This window comes from Mobula hypostoma, chromosome X1 (genome assembly GCF_963921235.1).
Source record: "Mobula hypostoma chromosome X1, sMobHyp1.1, whole genome shotgun sequence".
In the NCBI taxonomy this organism is placed as follows: domain Eukaryota; kingdom Metazoa; phylum Chordata; class Chondrichthyes; order Myliobatiformes; family Myliobatidae; genus Mobula; species Mobula hypostoma.
In genome coordinates, this window is record NC_086128.1 from 70,539,215 (window position 1) to 70,559,709 (window position 20,495).

General features: G+C 47.7%; 1 protein-coding gene across 1 annotated transcript in view; it reads right to left on the reverse strand.

Moving 5' to 3' along the window:
- naglu (N-acetylglucosaminidase, alpha) overlaps window positions 1–19,287 on the reverse strand; it is a 61,509-nt gene extending 42,222 nt beyond the window's left edge. The window contains exons 1-2 of the mRNA XM_063037086.1: window positions 18,839–19,287; window positions 1,311–1,458 (exon numbers count right to left, since the gene is read on the reverse strand). Of these exons, the coding sequence (XP_062893156.1) occupies window positions 1,311–1,458; window positions 18,839–19,254 (564 nt within the window). The 5' untranslated portion in view covers window positions 19,255–19,287. The remainder of the gene's footprint in view (window positions 1–1,310; window positions 1,459–18,838) is intronic.
- Between the last annotated feature and the right edge of the window lie 1,208 nt (window positions 19,288–20,495).

The following is a 20,495-nucleotide window of genomic DNA, read 5'->3' on the forward strand; positions in this document are numbered from 1 at the left end:
ATCGATGAGCCAAAGCCTCAACACCCACTCCAACACTGGCCCACTCACACAATGGCCACTCCACTAAATCCCAAACTCTGCAGTGGGAACAAACTACTTCAGTATCCGAGGTGTTGTGAACAGACTGAACTCTACCGCGGTCACAAAAGCCTTGGACAGCTTGAGTGGCACGTCCAAGTCAACAATTATTCAGCACACAACATAAACGTGGCCTGGTGCCATGAAGGATTCAACCAAATTAATGAAAGAATGGCCAGAGAGGAAAACGTCAAAACGTTTCATTTATTTGGCACATCTGACTGAAAGCAGTTTAGATTGGAAATTATAAACTAGTGGGCCTCACTCCAGTGTTAGGGAAGTTACTGGAGCAGCAGGATTTATGAGCATTTGGAAAAGCATGGTCTAATTCGGGACAGTCAGAATGGTTTTGTGCTGGGGAAAGTCATGCCTTATTAACTTGGTTGAGTTTTGAGGTGCTGACCAAGGTGATCACTGAGGACAGAGCAATGTAAGACTTTTCATGACCCCTTCTGACCTTCCTAATTCCCTGTACGTAAATTTCAAGAGTGAATAAACTTCAGCAACAGGGCCTTGTTGGAGAAACTAGGGCCGATTTCCTTTCAGAGAGAAACAGATATTGAAGAGTAAAGCATCATAATGGGACAGATACAGGCAAAATGTCTACACTGATAGATGGATCAGTAGAAGGGAACAAGAACTAAAAGAAAATGGTCAGCTCAGGGATTTCAAAAGGGAATTGGACCAGCAATCTTGAGGAAATAATTTAGTATTAATACTTTCAACAAGGATTCTGAATTTTTCTCAATTAGCCGGCAGTGTGGAAATTTATTTGCAACCCTGAAGTCTTTATGAATTTATAACTTTTGTGAAATGTTATCTGACAAAATGGAACCTGTGTGACCCCAGAGTGCTTTGCTGGTTGGATGGAGGCTTACCAGAAGTCTGTTTGTTTTATGATGGGGGTGGGGGGGAAGGAGGGTGTTTATGGCAAGAATGTTTTGACAACATAAAAACAGGACACAGTTGTCATGCGGGGGAAAAAGCCTCTAAAGACAAATGGACTGAATGAAGAACATCATGCAATGAAATGGAACAACCTGGTCTCTTTAAAAGTATAAACATGGTCTGTTTTGAGTTGTAAGATGGAAGTTACCTCACAACTTAACGTATGGAGGTAGACTTCCCTTGCATGTGATAAACGTGCCTATAATTTAATCCACTCTGAATTTGTTGTAGTTTGTTAGAAGATCTTGCTGAACAGTACATAACAGCAGTCAGAAATGCCTTACTCTTTGCCATATGGCTTCTTGGCCGGTAAACGCCAAAGCGAGATTAATGCCACTTAACGCCATCCAGTCAATCTCTCTCTCCCATCGATCCCAGTCCCACCAAACAAAGGAATAACTGTACGAACAAACATTCTGGTAATAATGGAACCTAAAACAGAAACAGAAAGCATTTCACACATTGGATCAATTGTCAAAAACACTCGCAAATTTCTGCAGATGGACCGTGGAGAGCATTCTAACTGGCTGCATCACCATCTGGTATTTGGCCGGGGGGGGGGGGGTGGTGAGGGGCTACTGCACAGGATCAAAGTTAGCTGCAGAGAGCTGTAAACTCAGTTAGCTCCATCATGGGCACTAGCCTCTGTAATATTGAAGTTTAATTGTCATTCAACCATGCAGCCAAACGAAACATGGTTACTATGGGGTCAGGGTGCAAAACACAGCATCAGCAGTCACACACAGCACTAAGCATACACTAGGTAGCCAGCACAAATAGTATCACAATCACGCAAAGTCAAAACCTTGGGCCATCAATCCATAGTCAACCACAATAGAGCCCGCCTACAATACATCTTCAAGGAGTGATGTCTCAAAAAAGGCTGCATCCATCATTAAAGACCTCCATCACCCAAGGTCATGCCCTCTTCTCATTGCTACCAACGAGAAGCCTGAAGGCTCACACTCAACGATTCAGGAACAGCTTCTTCCTCTCTGCCATCCAATTTCTGAATGGACACTAACTCACTACTACTTTTATTTCTATTTTTGCACTACTTATTTAACTATTTTATATATTTAGTGTACTTCACAGTAAATACAATGTATTGCACTGTACTACTGAAAATTTCACGACACATGCCAGTGATATTAAACCTGATTCTGATTTCAAAATACAAGAAGGATACCGATAGGTAGATTCAATAGATAGACAGATTCAACTTTATTGTCATTGTGCCGAGTCCAGATACAAAGCCAATGAAATGCAGTTAGCATCCAACCAGAAATGCAAAGAATACTATTATTTACAAAATAACTGCGAATAAAAAGTGTTACAGTACACAAATATAAAAGTACTGAGACAGTACAATATGGGTGCAATACTGCTTAGGGCTGTGATGAGAGGTTCAGCAATGTCACAGCCTCAGGGAAGAAGCTCTTCCTGTGCCTGCTGGTGCGGGAGCGGAGGCTCCTGTAGCGCCTACCGGATGGGAGGAGAGTAAAAAAGTCCATGAAGGGTGAGATGCATCCTTGATAATGCTTTTCGCCCTGCCCAGGCCAGCGTTTATGGTAGATGTTTTCAATGGTGGGCAATTGGGTGCCGATAATCCGCTGGGCAGTTTTCACCACACACTGGAGTGCTTTGCGGTCCGATACGGGACAATTGTCATACCACACTGAGATGCAGTTGGTGAGTATGCTCTCAATGGTACAGCGGTAAAAGTCCGTCAGTATCCTAGGACAGAGGTGAGCTTTCTTGATGCTCCGCAGGAAATAAAGGCAGTTTTGCGCCTTTTAGATCAGGATGGAGGAGTTCAGGGACCAGGTGAGATCCTCGCGTTAGGATCTGAAGAAAGGAACTGCGATGAGTATTGTGACACCATGTTCTCTGTGCAGCAGAATTCTCTTTTTCTTTAAAAAAAACAGTGCACTAGCACAGTTGGTGGTGGATGAGGCAGGTACAATTAGTACATTTAACAGGCTCGTAAATAGGCAAGGCATCAAAGGTCATGATGGGATAAACCCATATGGGGAAAAATGACTAAATACCCGAATATTTAGCAAACTTGCCTGTAGTGTACGTGAACTGAAGCTGCTTTCTCCAGCAGAATCAAGCCTACACTGTTCTGTTATCTGAATTGCTTTGGTTTTACAATTACTATTTGAATTGGGTGTACATTTTTAATGAACACACCCAATACAATTATCAGGTGGATTCTACCAAGCTAAAAATGTTAAGTTTGATGAACTTCAATAGGTGTGTTGTGGAGAGTATACTGACTGGCTGCATCACTGCCTGGTACGGAAAATCTTACAGAAGGTAACAGAGTCAGCCCAGTTCATCACTGCGGGACGTGTCACTGAGAGAATTGGACTATGCTTGCTGTGCTGTATACTTACACCTTGACCCTGAGAGAACTCTGTATTGACTTATGGTTGAATGATAATTAAACTTGAAAGTTTTTCCCAGGGCTGGGTGGCCCAAACCTGGAGGACACAGATACAAAAGAGGGCAGAGATTTAAAAGAGACCTCAGCGGTAACTTCTGTACACTGATGATTTTTTTTTTAAATGTTTGCTCTATGCATGGTGTAGAGTCTAACGGCCACAGAAGTGCACACGACTGAGGCAAGTTAGAAACTGTCCTGCGACAGTCTCCTGTCCCAATTAAGAGGCATTGTGTCCCAAATAAACAAAGGAAATCCCAGCTATTTACTCCGTTAGTTTCTGCTCTTTAAAAGTTATCCCAAATAAGTGGCTGCCTCAATTAATTATTTATTAATCCTGTTCTCTAGAATACCTTCCCATAATTTACCCATGACTGATATCAGGCTCCCAGGCTATTTCTTAGAACCTTACTTGAATAATGGACAGGGGTCAGCTATTCTCCAGTCCTCTGGCACCTCATCCATGACTAAAGATGTTTTAACACTTTCTACCAGGGCCCCTGGAGTTTCTGCATTAGCTTGCCACAAAGTCTAAGGGGGACATCTTGTCAGGCCCTGGTGATATACCCACCTGAACTTGCCTCAAAACAGCCAGCACCCCCTCTTCCGCAATCCAGACACAGTCCATGTCTTGAAGAATGGTCTCAGGCCAAAACGTCGCCTGTTTATTCATTTCCATAGATGCTGCCTGACCTGCTGAGTTTCCCCAGCATTTTATGTGTGTTGCCACAAGCTCACTGCACTTTGGCCTCAATTCTACAATCTATGTCTGTTTCCCAAGTAAACGCTGATGTAAAAAGATGCATCTCTCTCCTCTCTTTAAGATCCATTCGTAGATGACCACGTTCAAGCACCTAATTATCCTTCCTTTTCTTAACCAGGACCTCAATATCCCTCGATAACCAGGACCTCAGTATCCCTTGATAACCAAAGTTCCTTAATCCTATTAGCCTTGCCTTTTACTCCAAAGGAACATACAAATTCTGTGCATTCAACATTTCACTTTTGAAAAGCACCCACCAACCAAACATCTCTTTGCCATAAAACAACCCATCCCAATCCACGCCTGCCACATCTGCTTTAAATCTTTCCACTCACACCTAGCCTACATTTTAGACTCCACAATGTAGGAAAAGAGTGTGACTCATGAACCTAGCTACACCCCTCGTGATTTTATAACCCTCTATAACAGGGGCAATGTATAGTGAGACTCCTAGCAAGGACAGATTGATGATAGGGCAAAATTGCAGTCAACAGGATGAGTTGCAACACAAACAGAATTTTATAGCATATTACAGGCCCTTCAGCCCACAATGTTGTGACAACCATGTAACGTACTTTAAAAACTGCCTAGAATTTCCTTACCTCTATTTTTCTAAGCTCCATGTACCTATCCAGGAGTCCCTTCAAAGTTTCCGTCTCCACCACCGTCACTGGCAGTGCACTCCACGTACCTACCACTCTCTGTGTGGAAAAACTTACCTCTGACATCCCCCTTATACCTACTTCCAAGCACCTTAAAACTATGCCCCCTCATGTTAGCCATTTCAGCCCTGGGAAAAGGCCTCTGGCTACCCACACGATCAATGTCTCTCATCTTATACACCTCTATCAGGTCACCTCTCATCCTCCATCGCTCCAAGGAGAAAAGACCAAGTTCACTCAACCTATTCTCATAGGGTATGCTCCCCAATCCAAGCAACATCCTTTTAAATCTCCTCTGCACTCTCTCTGTAGTATCCACATCCTTCTTGTAGTAAGGTGACCAGAACGGAACAATGTACTCCAAGTGGGGTCTGACCAAGATCTTGTATAGCTGTAAAATTACCTCTCGGCTCTCGAACTCAATCCCACGGTTGATGAATGCCAACACACCACACGCCTTCTTAACAACACTGTCAACCAGCAGCTTTGAGTGCCCTATGATCACAGACATCAAGATCCATCTGATCCTCCACACTGCTAAGAGTCCTACCATCAATCTGTGCTTCAACTCGACCTACCAAAATGAACATCACACTTATCTGGGTTGAACTTCATCTGCCACTTCTCTACCCTCCAGACTATCCACAACACCCCAACCTTCGTGTCATCAGCAAACTTACTAACCCACTTCTTCATCCAGGTCATTTGTAAAAAAAAAATCACAAAGGAGGGGTCTTTACTTTTACAAAAAAGTAAAAGGCAGACAAAATCGACGAAGGTGAATACACGATTAAAGGTGTTATATTTAACATACATAGAATAGTATAGAACAGTACAGGCCCTTCGGCCCACAATGTTGTGTTGACCCTCAAACCCTGCCTTGCATGTAACCCCCCACCTTAAATTCCTCCATATACCTGCCTAGTAGTCTCTTAAATTTCACTAGTGTATCTGCCTCCACCACTGACTCAGGCAGTGCATTCCACGCACCAACCACTCTCTGAGTAAAAAACCTTCCTCTAATATCCCCCTTGAACTTCCCACCCTTTACCTTAAAGCCATGTCCTCTTGTATTGAGCAGTGGTGCCCTGAGGAAGAGGTGCTGGCTATCCACTCTACTTATTCCTCTTAATGTCTTGTATACCTCTATCATGTCTCCTCTCATCGTCCTTCTCTCCAAAGAGTAAAGCCCTAGCTCCCTTAATCGCTGATCATAATGCATATTCTCTAAACCAGGCAGCATCCTGGTAAATCTCCTCTGTACCCTTTCCAATGCTTCCACATCCTTCCTACAGTGAGGCGACCAGAACTGGACACAGTACTCCAAGTGTGGCCTAACCAGAGTTTTATAGAGCTGCATCATTACTTCACAATTCTTAAATTCTATCCCTCAACTTATGAAAGCTAACACCCCATAAGCTTTCTTAACTACCCTATCTACCTGTAAGGCAACTTTCAGGGATCTGTGGACATGTACCCCCAGATCCCTCTGCTCCTCCACACTACCAAGTGTCCTGCCATTTACTTTAAACTCTGCCTTGGAGTTTGTCCTTCCAAAGAGTACCACCTCACACTTCTCCGGGTTGAACTCCATCTGCCACTTCTCAGCCCACTTCTGCATCCTATCAATATCTCTCTGCAATCTTCAACAATCCTCTACACTATCCACAACACCACCAACCTTCGTGTCTTCTGCAAACTTGCCAACCCACCCTTCTACCCCCACATCCAGGTCATTAATAAAAATCATGAAAGGTAGAGGACCTAGAACCGATCCTTGTGGGACACCACTAGTCACAACCCTCCAATCTGAATGAACTCCCTCCACCATCACCCTTTACTTTCTGCAGGCAAGCCAATTCTGAATCCACCTGGCCAAACTTCCCTGGATCCCATGCCTTCTGACTTTCTGAATAAGCCTAACGTGTGGAACCTTGTCAAATGCCTTACTAAAATCCATATAGATCACATCCACTGCACTATCCTCATCTATATGCCTGGTCACTTCCTCAAAGAACTCCATCAGGCTAGTTTGAATGCGCACAGTATACGGAATAAGGTTGATGAACTTGCAGCACAGTTACAGATCGGCATGTATGATGTTGGAAGCCACTGAATCATGGCTGAAAGAAGATTATATCTGAGAGCTTAATGCCCAAGGATACACACTGTATCAAAAGGACAGTCAGGAAGGCAGAAGGGGTGGCATGGCTCTGTTAGTAAGTGATGAAATTAAATCATTAGAGAGGTGACATAGGGTTGGAAGGCATTGAAACATTGTGGATAGAGCCAAGGAATTGCAAAGGTAAAAAGATCCTGATGGGAGTTATATACAGATCCCCAAACAGTAGTAAGGATGTGGTCTACAAGTTACAACAGGAGACAGAAAATGCATGCCAAAAGGGCAATGTTACAATAGTATCATGGGGGACTTCAACATACTGGTAGATTGGGAAAATCAGGTTGGTGCGGGATTCCAACGGGGGAATTTCTAGAATGCCTGCAAGATAGCTTTTTAAGAGCAGCTTGTGGCTGAGTCCAGCTATTCTGGATTGAGTATTGTGCAATGAACAGGGATTGATTAGAGAGATTAAGGTAAAAGAACCCTTACAGGCAATGATCATAATATGATAGAATTCACTCTGAAATTTGAGAAAGTGACACTAAAGTCAGATGTATCAGTATTACAGTGGAGTAAAGGGAATCACAGAGGCATGAAAGAGGAGTTGGCCAGAATTGATTTGAAGGGAACACTAGTAAGGATGATGGCAGAGCAGCCATGGCTGGAATTTCCGGAAGCAATTTGGAAGGCTCAGGATATATACATCCCAAAGAGGAACTACTCTAAATGCAAGATGACACAACCATGGTTAACAAGGGAAGTCAAAGCCGACATAAAAGCCCAAGAGAGGGCATATAATACAGCAATAATTAGGGGACTGGGAATCTTTTAAAAAACAATAGAAGGCAACTAAAAAGTAATTAAGGTAGAGATTGAAGCCAAAAGTAAGCTGGCCGGTGATATTAACCAGGTTATCAAAAGTTTCTTCAGATGCATAAGTTGTAAGAGAGGCAAGAGTGGATATCCGACCACTGGAAAACAATGCTGTAGATCTGGGCACGTGGCCAAGTAGTTAAGGCATTCGACTAGCAACCTGAAAGTCATGAGTTCAAGCCCCAGGCAGCATGCTGTGTCCTTGAGCAAGGCACTTAACCACACAGTGCTCTGCGACAACACCGGTGCCAAGCTGTATCGGCCCTTGCCCTTCCCTTGGACAACATCGATGTCGTGGAGAGGGGAGATTTGCAGCATGGGCAACTGCTGATCTTCCATACAACCTTGCCCAGGCCTGTGCCCTGGACAGTGAAGGCTTTCCAGGTGCAGATCCATGGTCTCATAAGACTAATGGGTGCCTTAGATGTAGTAAAGGGGAACAAGGAAATGGCAGACAAACTGAACAAGTATTTGGCATCAGTCTTCACTGTGGAAGACATCAGCAGTATGCTGGAAGTTCTGGGTGTAAGGATTATGAAGTGTGTGAAGTTATCATTACTAAGGAGAATGGTCTGCAGAAACTGAGAGGTCCGAAGGTAGATAAGTCACATTGGGCATGTGGTCTACATCCCTAGGTTCAGAAGGAGGTGGCTGAAGAGATTGTGGAGGCAATAGTACTGATCTTTCAGGAATCACTGGATTCTGAAATCGTTCCAGAAGACTGGAGAATTGCAAATGTCACTGCACTCTTCAAGAAGGGAGAGAGACAGAAAAAAAGGAAATTTTAGGCCAGTTAGTCTGATCTCAGTGGCTGGGAAAATATTGTAGTCGATTGTGCAGGATGTGGTTTCAGAGTACTTGGAGGAACATGATAAAATATGCTACAGTCAGCATGGTTTCCTCAAGGGAAGAAATAACAGGGTAGAGCCAAAGGAGAATCTGTTGATGTTGTGTACTTGGATTTCCAGAAGGCTTTGACAAGGTGCCAATCATGAGGCTGCTTAAGAAGCTAAGACCCCATGTATTACAGGAAGCATTCCAGCGTGGATAAAGCAGCAGCTGCTTGGCAGGAGGCAAAGAGTGGGAATAAAGGGAGCCTTTTCTGGTTGGCTGCCAGTGACTAGTGGTGTTCCACTGGGATCTGTGTTGGGACCAATTCTTCTTCCATTGTATGTCAGTGATTTGGATGATAAAATTGATGGTTTTGCTGCAAAGTTTGCAAGCAATAAAAAAGATAGGTGGAGAGGGAGGTAGTTCTGAGGAAGTAGAGGGGCTACATAAGGACTTAGATTAGGAGAATGGGCAAAGAAGTGGCAGATGAAATACAGTGTCAGGAAGTGTATGGTCACGCGCTTTGGTAGAAGGAATGAAAGGGTTGACTATTTTCTAAATGGAGAGAAAGTACAAAAACTTGAGGGATTTGGGAGTCCTTGTGCAGGATTCCCTAAAGGTTAATTTGCAGATTCGGTCTGAGGTGAGGAAGGCAAATGCGACATTAGAAGTCATTTGTTGATATATCCCAAAAGTAATTCAGTTTTTAGTGTTATCTTGCAACGTACTGCTGCCAGTTGTGCTGGCAGCTCACCCCACACCCTCAGGACCCTCTGAGTGAAGAAGTTGCCCCTCATGTTCCCCTTAAACTCTTCACCTTTCACTCTTAACCATGACATCTGGTTATAGTCCCACCCAACCTCAATGGAAAAAGCCTGCTTGCATTTACCCTATCTATACCACATAATTTTGTATACCTCTATCTAATCTCCCCCTAATCTTCTACATTCCAAGGAATAAAGTCCTAACCTATTCAACCTTTCCTTCTAATTCACATCCTCCAGGCCCGGCAACATTCTTGCAAATTTTCTCTGTGGTGTAATCCACAAATTTGCTGATCCAGTTATCCACATTATCACAAACAAGGGAAAGTCTGCAGATGCTGGAAATCAAAGCAACACACACAAAATGCTGGAGGGACTCAGCAGGGCAGGCAGCTTCAATGGAAAAAGGGTACAGTGTACGTTTTGGGCTGAAACCCTTCATCAGATCCACATTATCATCCAGATCATAGAAACATAGAAACATAGAAAATAGGTGCAGGAGTAGGCCATTCGGCCCTTCGAGCCTGCACCGCCATTTATTATGATCATGGCTGATCATCCAACTCAGAACCCCGCCCCAGCCTTCCCTCCATACCCCCTGACCCCTGTAGCCACAAGGGCCATATCTAACTCCCTCTTAAACATAGCCAATGAACTGGCCTCAACAGTTTCCTGTGGCAGAGAATTCCACAGATTCACCACTCTCTGTGTGAAGAAGTTTTTCCTAATCTCAGTCCTAAAAGGCTTCCCCTCTATCCTCAAACTGTGACCCCTCGTTCTGGACTTCCCCAACATCGGGAACAATCTTCCTGCATCTAGCCTGTCCAATCCCTTTAGGATCTTATACGTTTCAATCAGATCCCCCCTCAATCTTCTAAATTCCAACGAGTACAAGCCCAGTTCATCCAGTCTTTCTTCATATGAAAGTCCTGCCATCCCAGGAATAAATCTGGTGAACCTTCTTTGTACTCCCTCTATGGCAAAGATGTCTTTCCTCAGATTAGGGGACCAAAACTGCACACAATATTCCAGGTGTGGTCTCACCAAGGCCTTGTACAACTGCAGTAGTACCTCCCTGCTCCCGTACTCGAATCCTCTCGCTATAAATGCCAGCATACCATTTGCCTTTTTCACCGCCTGCTGTACCTGCATGCCCACTTTCAATGACTGGTGTATAATGACACCCAGGTCTCGTTGCACCTCCCCTTTTCCTAATCGGCCACCATTCAGATAATAATCTGTTTTCCTATTTTTGCCACCAAAGTGGATCGTTGATATAGATAACAAACAACAACAGACCCAGCGAGTCACCGGCCTCCAGTCAGAGAGGTAACCCTCTAATACCACTCTCTGGCTTCTCCCACAAAGCCAATGTCCTTTTTTTTTAATATAATTTTTATTGAATTTTCAAAAAGAATACATGAAAAGATAAAATCTATCCACCCCCCCTTCCCTTAACCCTCCCCCCACTATATATGTAGTCTACCTGAAAGAAAGAAGAGAAAAAAAAAATAGCCGCCTGGATATTGGAAGGTTTCCACATGCTCCATGGGATTCAAAATAAATTTGGTATAATTATTCGTTATTTTCCCCAAGTAACCAAATTCTTTGTCGGAGCACTTAAATATGACATCCTATCTTTTGTAAATAAGGGCACCAAATATTCAAGAATGTTAGATAATTATCTCTTAAATTATAAGTAATTTTTTCAAGTGGAATAGAACTAGCCATTTCATTATTCCAACGATCCATACTTAAATACAAATCAGATTTCCAAGTAACTGCTATAGTCTTCTTAGCTACTGCCAATGCAATTTTTATAAATTCTTTCTGATATTTATTCAATTTAAGTTTCGGTTTTATCCCTTCAATATCACCTAATAGAAATAATACAGGGTTATGTGGAAGTTGAATTCCAGTAATTTGTTCCAATAAGACTCTTAAAAGCCAATGTCTAATTCAATTTATTACCTCATCTTGAATGCCGAGCGACTGAACTTTCTTGACCAGTCTCCCATGTGGGACCTTGTCAAATGCCCTGCTAAAGTGCACGTAGACAATATCCACTGCCTTGCCTTCATCCACTTTTTCTGGGAAAATCTATAAGATTGGTTAGACAGGACCTACCATGCATGAACCCATACTGTCCAAAGACTTGCATATCCAATCCCTTCAAATATCTTCCGATAACTTTCCTACAACTGACGTCAGACTCACCAGCCTATAACTTCCTGGCTTAGTTTAGGGCCTTTTTTTAAACAGCATTGACTATCCTCCAATTCCCCATTCGCTAACGAGGATTTAACTATCCCTGCTAGGGCCCCTGCAATTTCTGCACCTGTCTCCGCTCGGGTCCAAGGGAACACCTTGTCAGGTCCTGGGGATTTGCCTCAGGGTAACAAACACCTCTCCCTCCATAATCTGTACAAGGTTCATGAAGTCAATGCTGCTTTGCCTCACTTCTATAGACTCTGTGTCCTTCTCCAAAGTAAAAACAGCTGTAAAGAATTCATTTAAGATCTTCCCCCACCTGTTTTGGCTCCACACATGGATTACCATTCTCATCTTCCAGAGGACCAATTTTGTCCCTTGCATTCCTTTTGTTTTTTTAACATATCTGTAGAACCCCATAGGATCTTCCTTCACCTTGTCTTGCCTTCACGATTTCTTTCTGAAGTGTTCTCCTACATTTCTTATACTCCATAAACACCTCATTTGTTTCTACTTGCTGTAAACCTCCCTTATTTTCTTAACCGGCACCTCCATATCTCTTCATAACCAGGGTTCCTTACACTTTTATTCTGACAGGCTTTGTACTCTCAAAATTTCACTTTTGAAAGCTACACACTTACCAAGTACACCTTTGCCAGAAAACAACCTGCCCCAATCCACACTTGCCAGATCATTTCTGATACCATCAAAATTGGCCTTTCTCCCATTTAAAAATCTCAAGGACCAGACCTATCTTTTTGCATATTTACTTTGAAACTAATGGCATTGATCACTAGATGCGAAGTGCTCCCCTACACAAACCTCTGTCATCTGCCCTATCTAGCAGGAATCAGCATAGCAGGAATAGCCGGAATGAAATATTTAATAAGATTTGTGACCTTGCAAAAGAAAGTTTACAGAATGGCTGAATTAAAGTAAAACATTTGTTTGCTAGAATGGCACCTGGGAGAATTGTTATGGAACAAAATGGAGTCTGTGGTGGCCAGTGCTATCATGTTTGCTGTTGTGTGCTGGGGCAGCAGGCTGAGGGTAGCAGACACCAACAGAATCAACAAACTCATTCGTAAGGCCAGTGATGCTGTGGGGATGGAATTGGACTCCCTGACGGTGGTGTCTGAAAAGAGGATGCTGTCCAAGTTGCATGCCACCTTGGACAATGTCTCCCATCCACTACATAATGTACTGGGTGGGCACGGGAGTGCATTCAGCCAGAGACTCATTCCACCGAGATGCAGCACAGAGCGTCATAGGAAGTCATTCCTGCCTGTAGCCATCAAACTTTACAACTCCTCCCTTGGAGGGTCAGACACCCTGAGCCGATAGGCTGGTCCTGGACTTATTTTCCTAGCAGAATTTACATATTACTATTTAACTACTTCTTATTTAACTATTTACGGTTTTATTACTATTTATTATTTATGGTGCAACTGTAACAAAAACCAGTTTCCCCCGGGATCAATAAAGTATGACTATGACTAACAGCACAATTCCAGGTATTGACCCATACCCTGAGGTCATCAGCCTTTCCTGCGACACTTATTACATCACAGCTCAGGACACAAGTTGCACCACACCCAACCTTTGATTCCTGACTTTGTCTAAGGTCTTAGCAACATCTGCCTCTATGAGCTCTCCACTAACTGTTCTGCCGCTCTGGTTCCCATTCCCCCGCAGCTTTGGTTGAAACCTCACCGTGCGGCATTAATAAACCTTCCCGCTTGGATACTGCTCCATGTCAGGTACAAACTGTCCCTACCACCGTCTCCTGAAGGGAGCCCAATCATCCAAACCTCTGAGACCCTCCCTCCAGCACCAACTCCTTAGCCACACGTTAAACTGTATAACCTCCCTAGTTCTGGCCTCACGAGCACGTGGCACTGATCCTACCCATATCACTGGTACCTACATGGATCACAACCTCTGGCTGCTCACCCTCCCACCTCAGAATGCTGAGGGATCAATCTGAGATATTCCAGAGGCAACACACCATCCGGGAATCTCGTTCTCGCCCACAGAATCCCCTGCCTACACAAGAACATACGAAATAGGAGCAAAAGTAGGCCATCTGGCCCGTCGAGCCTGCTCCGCCATTCAATAAGATCATGGCTGATCTGACCATGGACTCATCTCCACCTACCTGCCTTTTTTCCCATAACCTTTAATTCCCCTACTATGCAAAAATCTATCCAACCTGATCTTAAGTATATTTACTGAGGTAGCCTCCACTGCTTCATTGGGCAGAGAATTCCACAGATTCACCACTCTCTGGGAAAAGCAGTTCTTCATCTCCATCCTAAATTCACTCCCCCAATCTTAAGACAATGTCCCCAAGTTCTGGTCTCACTCACCAGTGGAAACTTCCCTGCTTCTGTCTTATCTATCCCTTTCTATCAGATCTTCTCTCATCCTTCTGAATTCCAGCAAGTACTCAATTTCTCCTCATGGTCCAACCCCCTCATCTCTGGAATCAACCTGGTGAACCCCCTCCGCACCAACTCCAAAGCCAGTATATCCTTCCTCAAGTAAGGAGACCAGAACTGCACGCAGTACTCCAGGTGCGGCCTCACCGGTACCCTGCACAGGTGCAGCATTACCTCCTTGCTCCTAAATTCAATGGCCAACATCCCATTTGCTTTCTTGGTAGCCTGCTGCACCTGCAAACCAACCTTTTGTGATTCATGCACAAACTCCCAAGTCCCTCTGCACAGCAGCGTGCTGCAATCTTTTACCATTTAAATAATCTGATCCATTTTGCCTTCCAAAGTGGATGACCTCGCACTTACCAACACTGTACTCCATCTGCCAGACCCTTGCCCACTCACTTAACCTATCTACATCTCTCTGCAGACTCTCATATCCTCTGCACAATCTGCTTTTCCACTCAATGCTTGTCCTCCTGGCTGACAAATCCCCATCACCACAGCTCGCTTTCTTCTCCCTTCTGAGCCACAGAGCCAGTGACCCACCTTTGCTAGGTCACCCCTCCCAACAGTATCCAAAGTGATATACATGCTGTTGAGGGGGATGACCACAGGGGTACTCCGCACTGTCTACTTAACCCCTTTACCCTTCCTGGCTGTCCTGCACCTTGGGTGTAACAACCTCTCTGTATGTCCTGTCTATCATCCGCTCAGCCTCCCGAATGATCTGGAGTTCATCCAGTTCCAGCTCCAACTCCTCAACGCAGATTGTCAGAAGTTGCAGCTGGATGCACCTCTCGCAGTTGTAGTCGTCAGGGACACTGGACGCCTCCCTGCCTTCCCACCTCCTTCAAGAGCAGCATCCATCTATCCTGCCTGGTATCTCTACTGTCCTGACTGAGCAAATGTACAGAACAGAAGGGAAAACAATCTTTGCCAGGAGCTTTTCTTTTTTGCCTCTCTGACTGAAGCCGCTCCTTGCCAAAGCCTTAAAGCTCTGCAGCCTCACCACTCTACCTCTGTCCACTCCCATGATGGCCGCCGCGCTTGCCCCCCTGCCTTCCTTTAATATGCTGTTGCTAATCAATCCCAGACACCGACTGGTCACTGGTCAGAGCAGCAAACTAACCAGCCGTGAGCTGTCGCTGACTTTTTCTACTCGGTCAGTGGAATCCTCTCCTCTCAAACGTCTGACGTCCCAACTGGTCGCTGGTCAGAGCCCAAATAATCTGCCGCAATCCGCTGCGGCCTTTTTGCAACTGCAACACAACATCTGATTTCTGTCCTGACGAAGGGTCTCAGCCCGAAACGTCGACTGTACCTCTTCCAATAGCTGCTGCCTGGCCTGCTGCGTTCACCAGCAACTTTTATGTGTGTTATCTGATTTCTGTATTCAACGCCCTGACTGATGAGGGCAGCATGCCAGAAGCCATCTCCAGCACACAGTCTACCTGTGGCGCCCTTTCCAGGGACCACTCCGAGGTCCCTCTGTTCGACAACACTCTCCAGGATGCTAACACTGACTCTGAATGTTTTAACCCCACACTGGTCTTTTCAAAATGCAGCATTTTGCATCTACCTGAAATCAAATTTCCTCTGCATTTCCTGATAATTATCTTCATCGTCTATGGAACCAGCGATTTTATTTACTTAAAGAGATAAAGCAGAATAGACCCTTCTGGCCCTTTGAGCATGCTGTCCCGACAACCCCGAACCTAACCACAGAGTACTGGACAGGTTAATGCCCAATTGGGATGAAACCACAGCAACTGGGGAAAAACCCATGCAGTGAAAGTTCAAACTAAATTCATTACCAAAGTACATACGCCTCACCAGATACAGCCCTGGAGGGGCACAGTCGGCACAACAATAACTGTAACAGAATCAGTGAAACACCGCCCCAACTTGGGAGTTCAAACAGTGTGCAAAAGGCAACAGACTGTGCAAATACAAAATAAATAATAAGATACAACAAATATGGAGACCATGGGATGAAGAGTCCTTGAAAGTGAGCCCATAGGTTGTGGACAACAGGAATTCTGCAGATGCTGGAAATTCAAGCAACACACATCAAAGTTGCTGGTGAACGCAGCAGGCCAGGCAGCATCTCTAGGAAGAGGTACAGTCGACGTTTCAGGCCGAGACCCTTCGTCAGGACTAACTGAAGGAAGAGTGAGTAAGGGATTTGAAAGTTGGAGGGGGAGGGGGAGATCCAAAATGATAGGAGAAGACAGGAGGGGGAGGGATAGAGCCAAGAGCTGGACAGGTGATAGGCAAAAGGGGATACAAGAGGATCATGGGACAGGAGGTCCGGGAAGAAAGACAAGGGTGGGGGGGACCCAGAGGATGGGCAAGAGGTATATTCAGAGGGACAGAGGGAGAAAAAGGTGAGAGAAAGAATGTGTGTATAAAAATAAGTAACAGATGGGGTACAAGGGGGAGGTGGGGCCTTCGCGGAAGTTAGAGAAGTTCCATAGGTTGTGGAATTTTGTTTCCAATTACCTCACCGGTTAATCTGTTCTGTACCTGACAATAATTAAGTTATACACTTTAGTTTTGTTCGTTTATGTATAATTCACTTGTGGATTTTATTCTAGCTTCCCTAACTTTATAGTGTGTTACACAAGCATTCTGTTTTACACCCTGGTCAGGAAAAACACTGTCTGGTTTGACAGTATATCGTTAAATAACAATAAACTTGACTTGACTCCCTGAATCTCTGGACTGACTATCAACCCAATTCTCTCCAGAGGAGGCAGCTGACAGGGCAATAATGCATCAATTACGACTGAATGACTGAGCAGACCTACACCAAATAACAAACACTCTGCTCCTTGTCTTGTGGTCTTAGGTCGCGCAATCTGAACGCTGCTCAGCAGAATCTGGTAAACACCAGGTTTATTGCCCTGATCACAGGGCTCCTTCTGCAGAGAAACTCCATAAAATTGGTGATACATGACCTGCCATACAAAACAAAACTAAGCTTACTAATCAGCTTCTGTTTTTTTCTCCCCCAAACGCGTGCATTTCTCAACCCTCACATTTTCTACCAGGAACTGACCGACCGCAGGTACCAGATTCACCAGTGTAGAGTTCCCAGATTTTTACTGTTTGGGGCCATTCCTTTGGAAAACATTGGAGAAGAACTTTTGGGATTGGATCTGCTCACATCAGGGGCGGGAGGTGGGGGACGGATGTACGTACGGGGGGGACTCGATGGACAGAGGCGAGGGGATGGGGGGGCGAGTGAGGGGGGGACGAGGGGGGCGAGTGAGGGGGGGGGACGAGGGGGCGAGTGAGGGGGGGGACGAGGGGGCGAGTGAGGGGGGGACGAGGGGGCGAGTGAGGGGGGGACGAGGGGGCGAGTGAGGGGGGGACGAGGGGGCGAGTGGGGGGGGACGAGGGGGCGAGTGGGGGGGGACGAGGGGGCGAGTGAGGGGGGGGACGAGGGGGCGAGTGAGGGGGGGACGAGGGGGCGAGTGAGGGGGGGGACGAGGGGGCGAGTGAGGGGGGGGACGAGGGGGCGAGTGAGGGGGGGACGAGGGGGCGAGTGAGGGGGGGGACGAGGGGGCGAGTGAGGGGGGGACGAGGGGGCGAGTGGGGGGGACGAGGGGGCGAGTGAGGGGGGGGACGAGGGGGCGAGTGAGGGGGGGACGAGGGGGCGAGTGAGGGGGGGACGAGGGGGCGAGTGAGGGGGGGACGAGGGGGCGAGTGAGGGGGGGACGAGGGGGCGAGTGAGGGGGGGGACGAGGGGGCGAGTGAGGGGGGGGACGAGGGGGCGAGTGAGGGGGGGGACGAGGGGGCGAGTGAGGGGGGGGACGAGGGGGCGAGTGAGGGGGGGACGAGGGGGCGAGTGAGGGGGGGACGAGGGGGCGAGTGAGGGGGGGACGAGGGGGCGAGTGAGGGGGGGGACGAGGGGGCGAGTGAGGGGGGGGACGAGGGGGCGAGTGAGGGGGGGACGAGGGGGCGAGTGAGGGGGGGACGAGGGGGCGAGTGAGGGGGGGACGAGGGGGCGAGTGAGGGGGGGGACGAGGGGGCGAGTGAGGGGGGGACGAGGGGGCGAGTGAGGGGGGGACGAGGGGGCGAGTGAGGGGGGGGACGAGGGGGCGAGTGAGGGGGGGACGAGGGGGCGAGTGAGGGGGGGACGAGGGGGCGAGTGAGGGGGGGGACGAGGGGGCGAGTGAGGGGGGGGACGGGGGGGCGAGTGAGGGGGGGGACGAGGGGGCGAGTGAGGGTGGGGACGAGGGGGCGAGTGAGGGGGGGACGAGGGGGCGAGTGAGGGGGGGACGAGGGGGCGAGTGAGGGGGGGGACGAGGGGGCGAGTGAGGGGGGGGACGAGGGGGCGAGTGAGGGGGGGACGAGGGGGCGAGTGAGGGGGGGACGAGGGGGCGAGTGAGGGGGGGACGAGGGGGCGAGTGAGGGGGGGACGAGGGGGCGAGTGAGGGGGGGACGAGGGGGCGAGTGAGGGGGGGACGAGGGGGCGAGTGAGGGGGGGGACGAGGGGGCGAGTGAGGGGGGGACGAGGGGGCGAGTGAGGGGGGGACGAGGGGGCGAGTGAGGGGGGGACGAGGGGGCGAGTGAGGGGGGGACGAGGGGGCGAGTGAGGGGGGGACGAGGGGGCGAGTGAGGGGGGGGACGAGGGGGCGAGTGAGGGGGGGGACGAGGGAGCGAGTGAGGGGGGACGAGTCGACTTCACCTGTCGGGCGCGGTGATTTGTAACACCCGGCGGAGCCGCGGCAGCGGTGTGGGCAGCTGGAGCTGCCGCCCGGACCAGGAGACATGGCAGCCACAGAAAGTCCGCAGGTACCAGTACAGCCCGCTGGCTGCCGCCACTCCCGTGGTGCCCAGCACCTGTACCCGGCCGTCGGGCAGAGAGCTCAACTCGAAGGCCGGGGCTGGGGCCCCAGCTCCCGCCGGCCGCCGCTGCCTCACCGTCAGCACGAAGTCATCCGCACGGGGCCCGAGCAGCCGGCGGCACAGCTGCTGCGCCGCCTCCGACTGCACCTCGTCACTCGCGGCCGGCACCAGGTGCGACAGGCCGGGGAAGCGAACCGCGGACAAACCCGGTGCCATCAGCAGGAGAAGGACGGCCAGCCCGCCCGGCCGCGCCATCGCTGCCACTGCAGTTAACGGACAGCGGCTCGGCCAATCACTCCCCCGCTCTCCAAGCAGCCGCAGTTGATTGGCAACAGCTCGACCAATCATGCGTCTGCTCTCCGAGCAGCCAGCCTGCGATTTAGCCAATCATGTCTCCGCCCTCCGAGCCGCCACCGTTGACTGTCAGCGGATCGACCAATCCAGTGCCCGCTCTCCGAGCCGCCGCAGTTGCTAGACAGCTGCTCGGCCAATCCCCGCGTCCCCAGTCTGATTTGCAGCTACCATCAGCAGTTAAAGAGCACAGCCAGCAGCTGATTTGGTAGCAGCCCGGCTTTCTTATTTTGTGGGAAATTCAAACCTCAAAATAGCTTTTATTATCAAAGTGCACTATGCCACCATATCCTGCTGAGGGGTCTCGGCCTGAAAAGTCGTCTGCGCTCATTTCCATAGATGCTACCTGGCCTGCTGAGTTCCTCCGGAATTTTGTGCTGGTTGCTTGGATTGCTAGCATCAGCAGATTTCCTCTTGTTTGTCAAGGAAAGATCAACCAGAGTACAGAAATCAGCAAACTGCGTACATGCAGATATAAATAAATAGCATTAAATAGTGAGAACATGACATAAAGAGCCCTTATAGAGAGTTAAACACGAGGAATTCTGCAGATGCTGGAAATTCAAGCAACACACATCAAAGTTGCTGGTGAACGCAGCAGGCCAGGCAGCATCTCTAGGAAGAGGTACAGTCGACGTTTCGGGCCGAAACCCTGATGTGTGTTCCTTATAGAGAGTTCATTGGTTGTGAAGAATAACGTGAGCTGCCTTACTGACTATTGCCCGGTATCACTTACATCTATAATCATGAAATGCTTTGAGAGGTTGGTTGTCAGTAGACTGAACTCCTGCCTCAGCAAGGACCTGGACCCATTGCAATTTGCCTATTGCCACAATACGTTATACGTTATTGTCGCCAAACAATTGATACTGGAACATACAATCATCACAGCGATATTTGATTCTGCGCTTCGCGCTCCCTGGAGTACAAATCGATAGTAAATACTAAAATTTTAAATTATAAATCATAAAAAGAAAATAGAAAAGGGAAAGTAAGGTAGTTCAAAAAAAAACGAGAGCCAGGTCCGGATATTTGGAGGTTACGGCCCAGATCCGGGTCAGGATCCGTTCAGCAGTCTTATCACAGTTGGAAAGAAGCTGTTCCCAAATCTGGCTGTACGAGTCTTCAAGCTCCTGAGCCTTCTC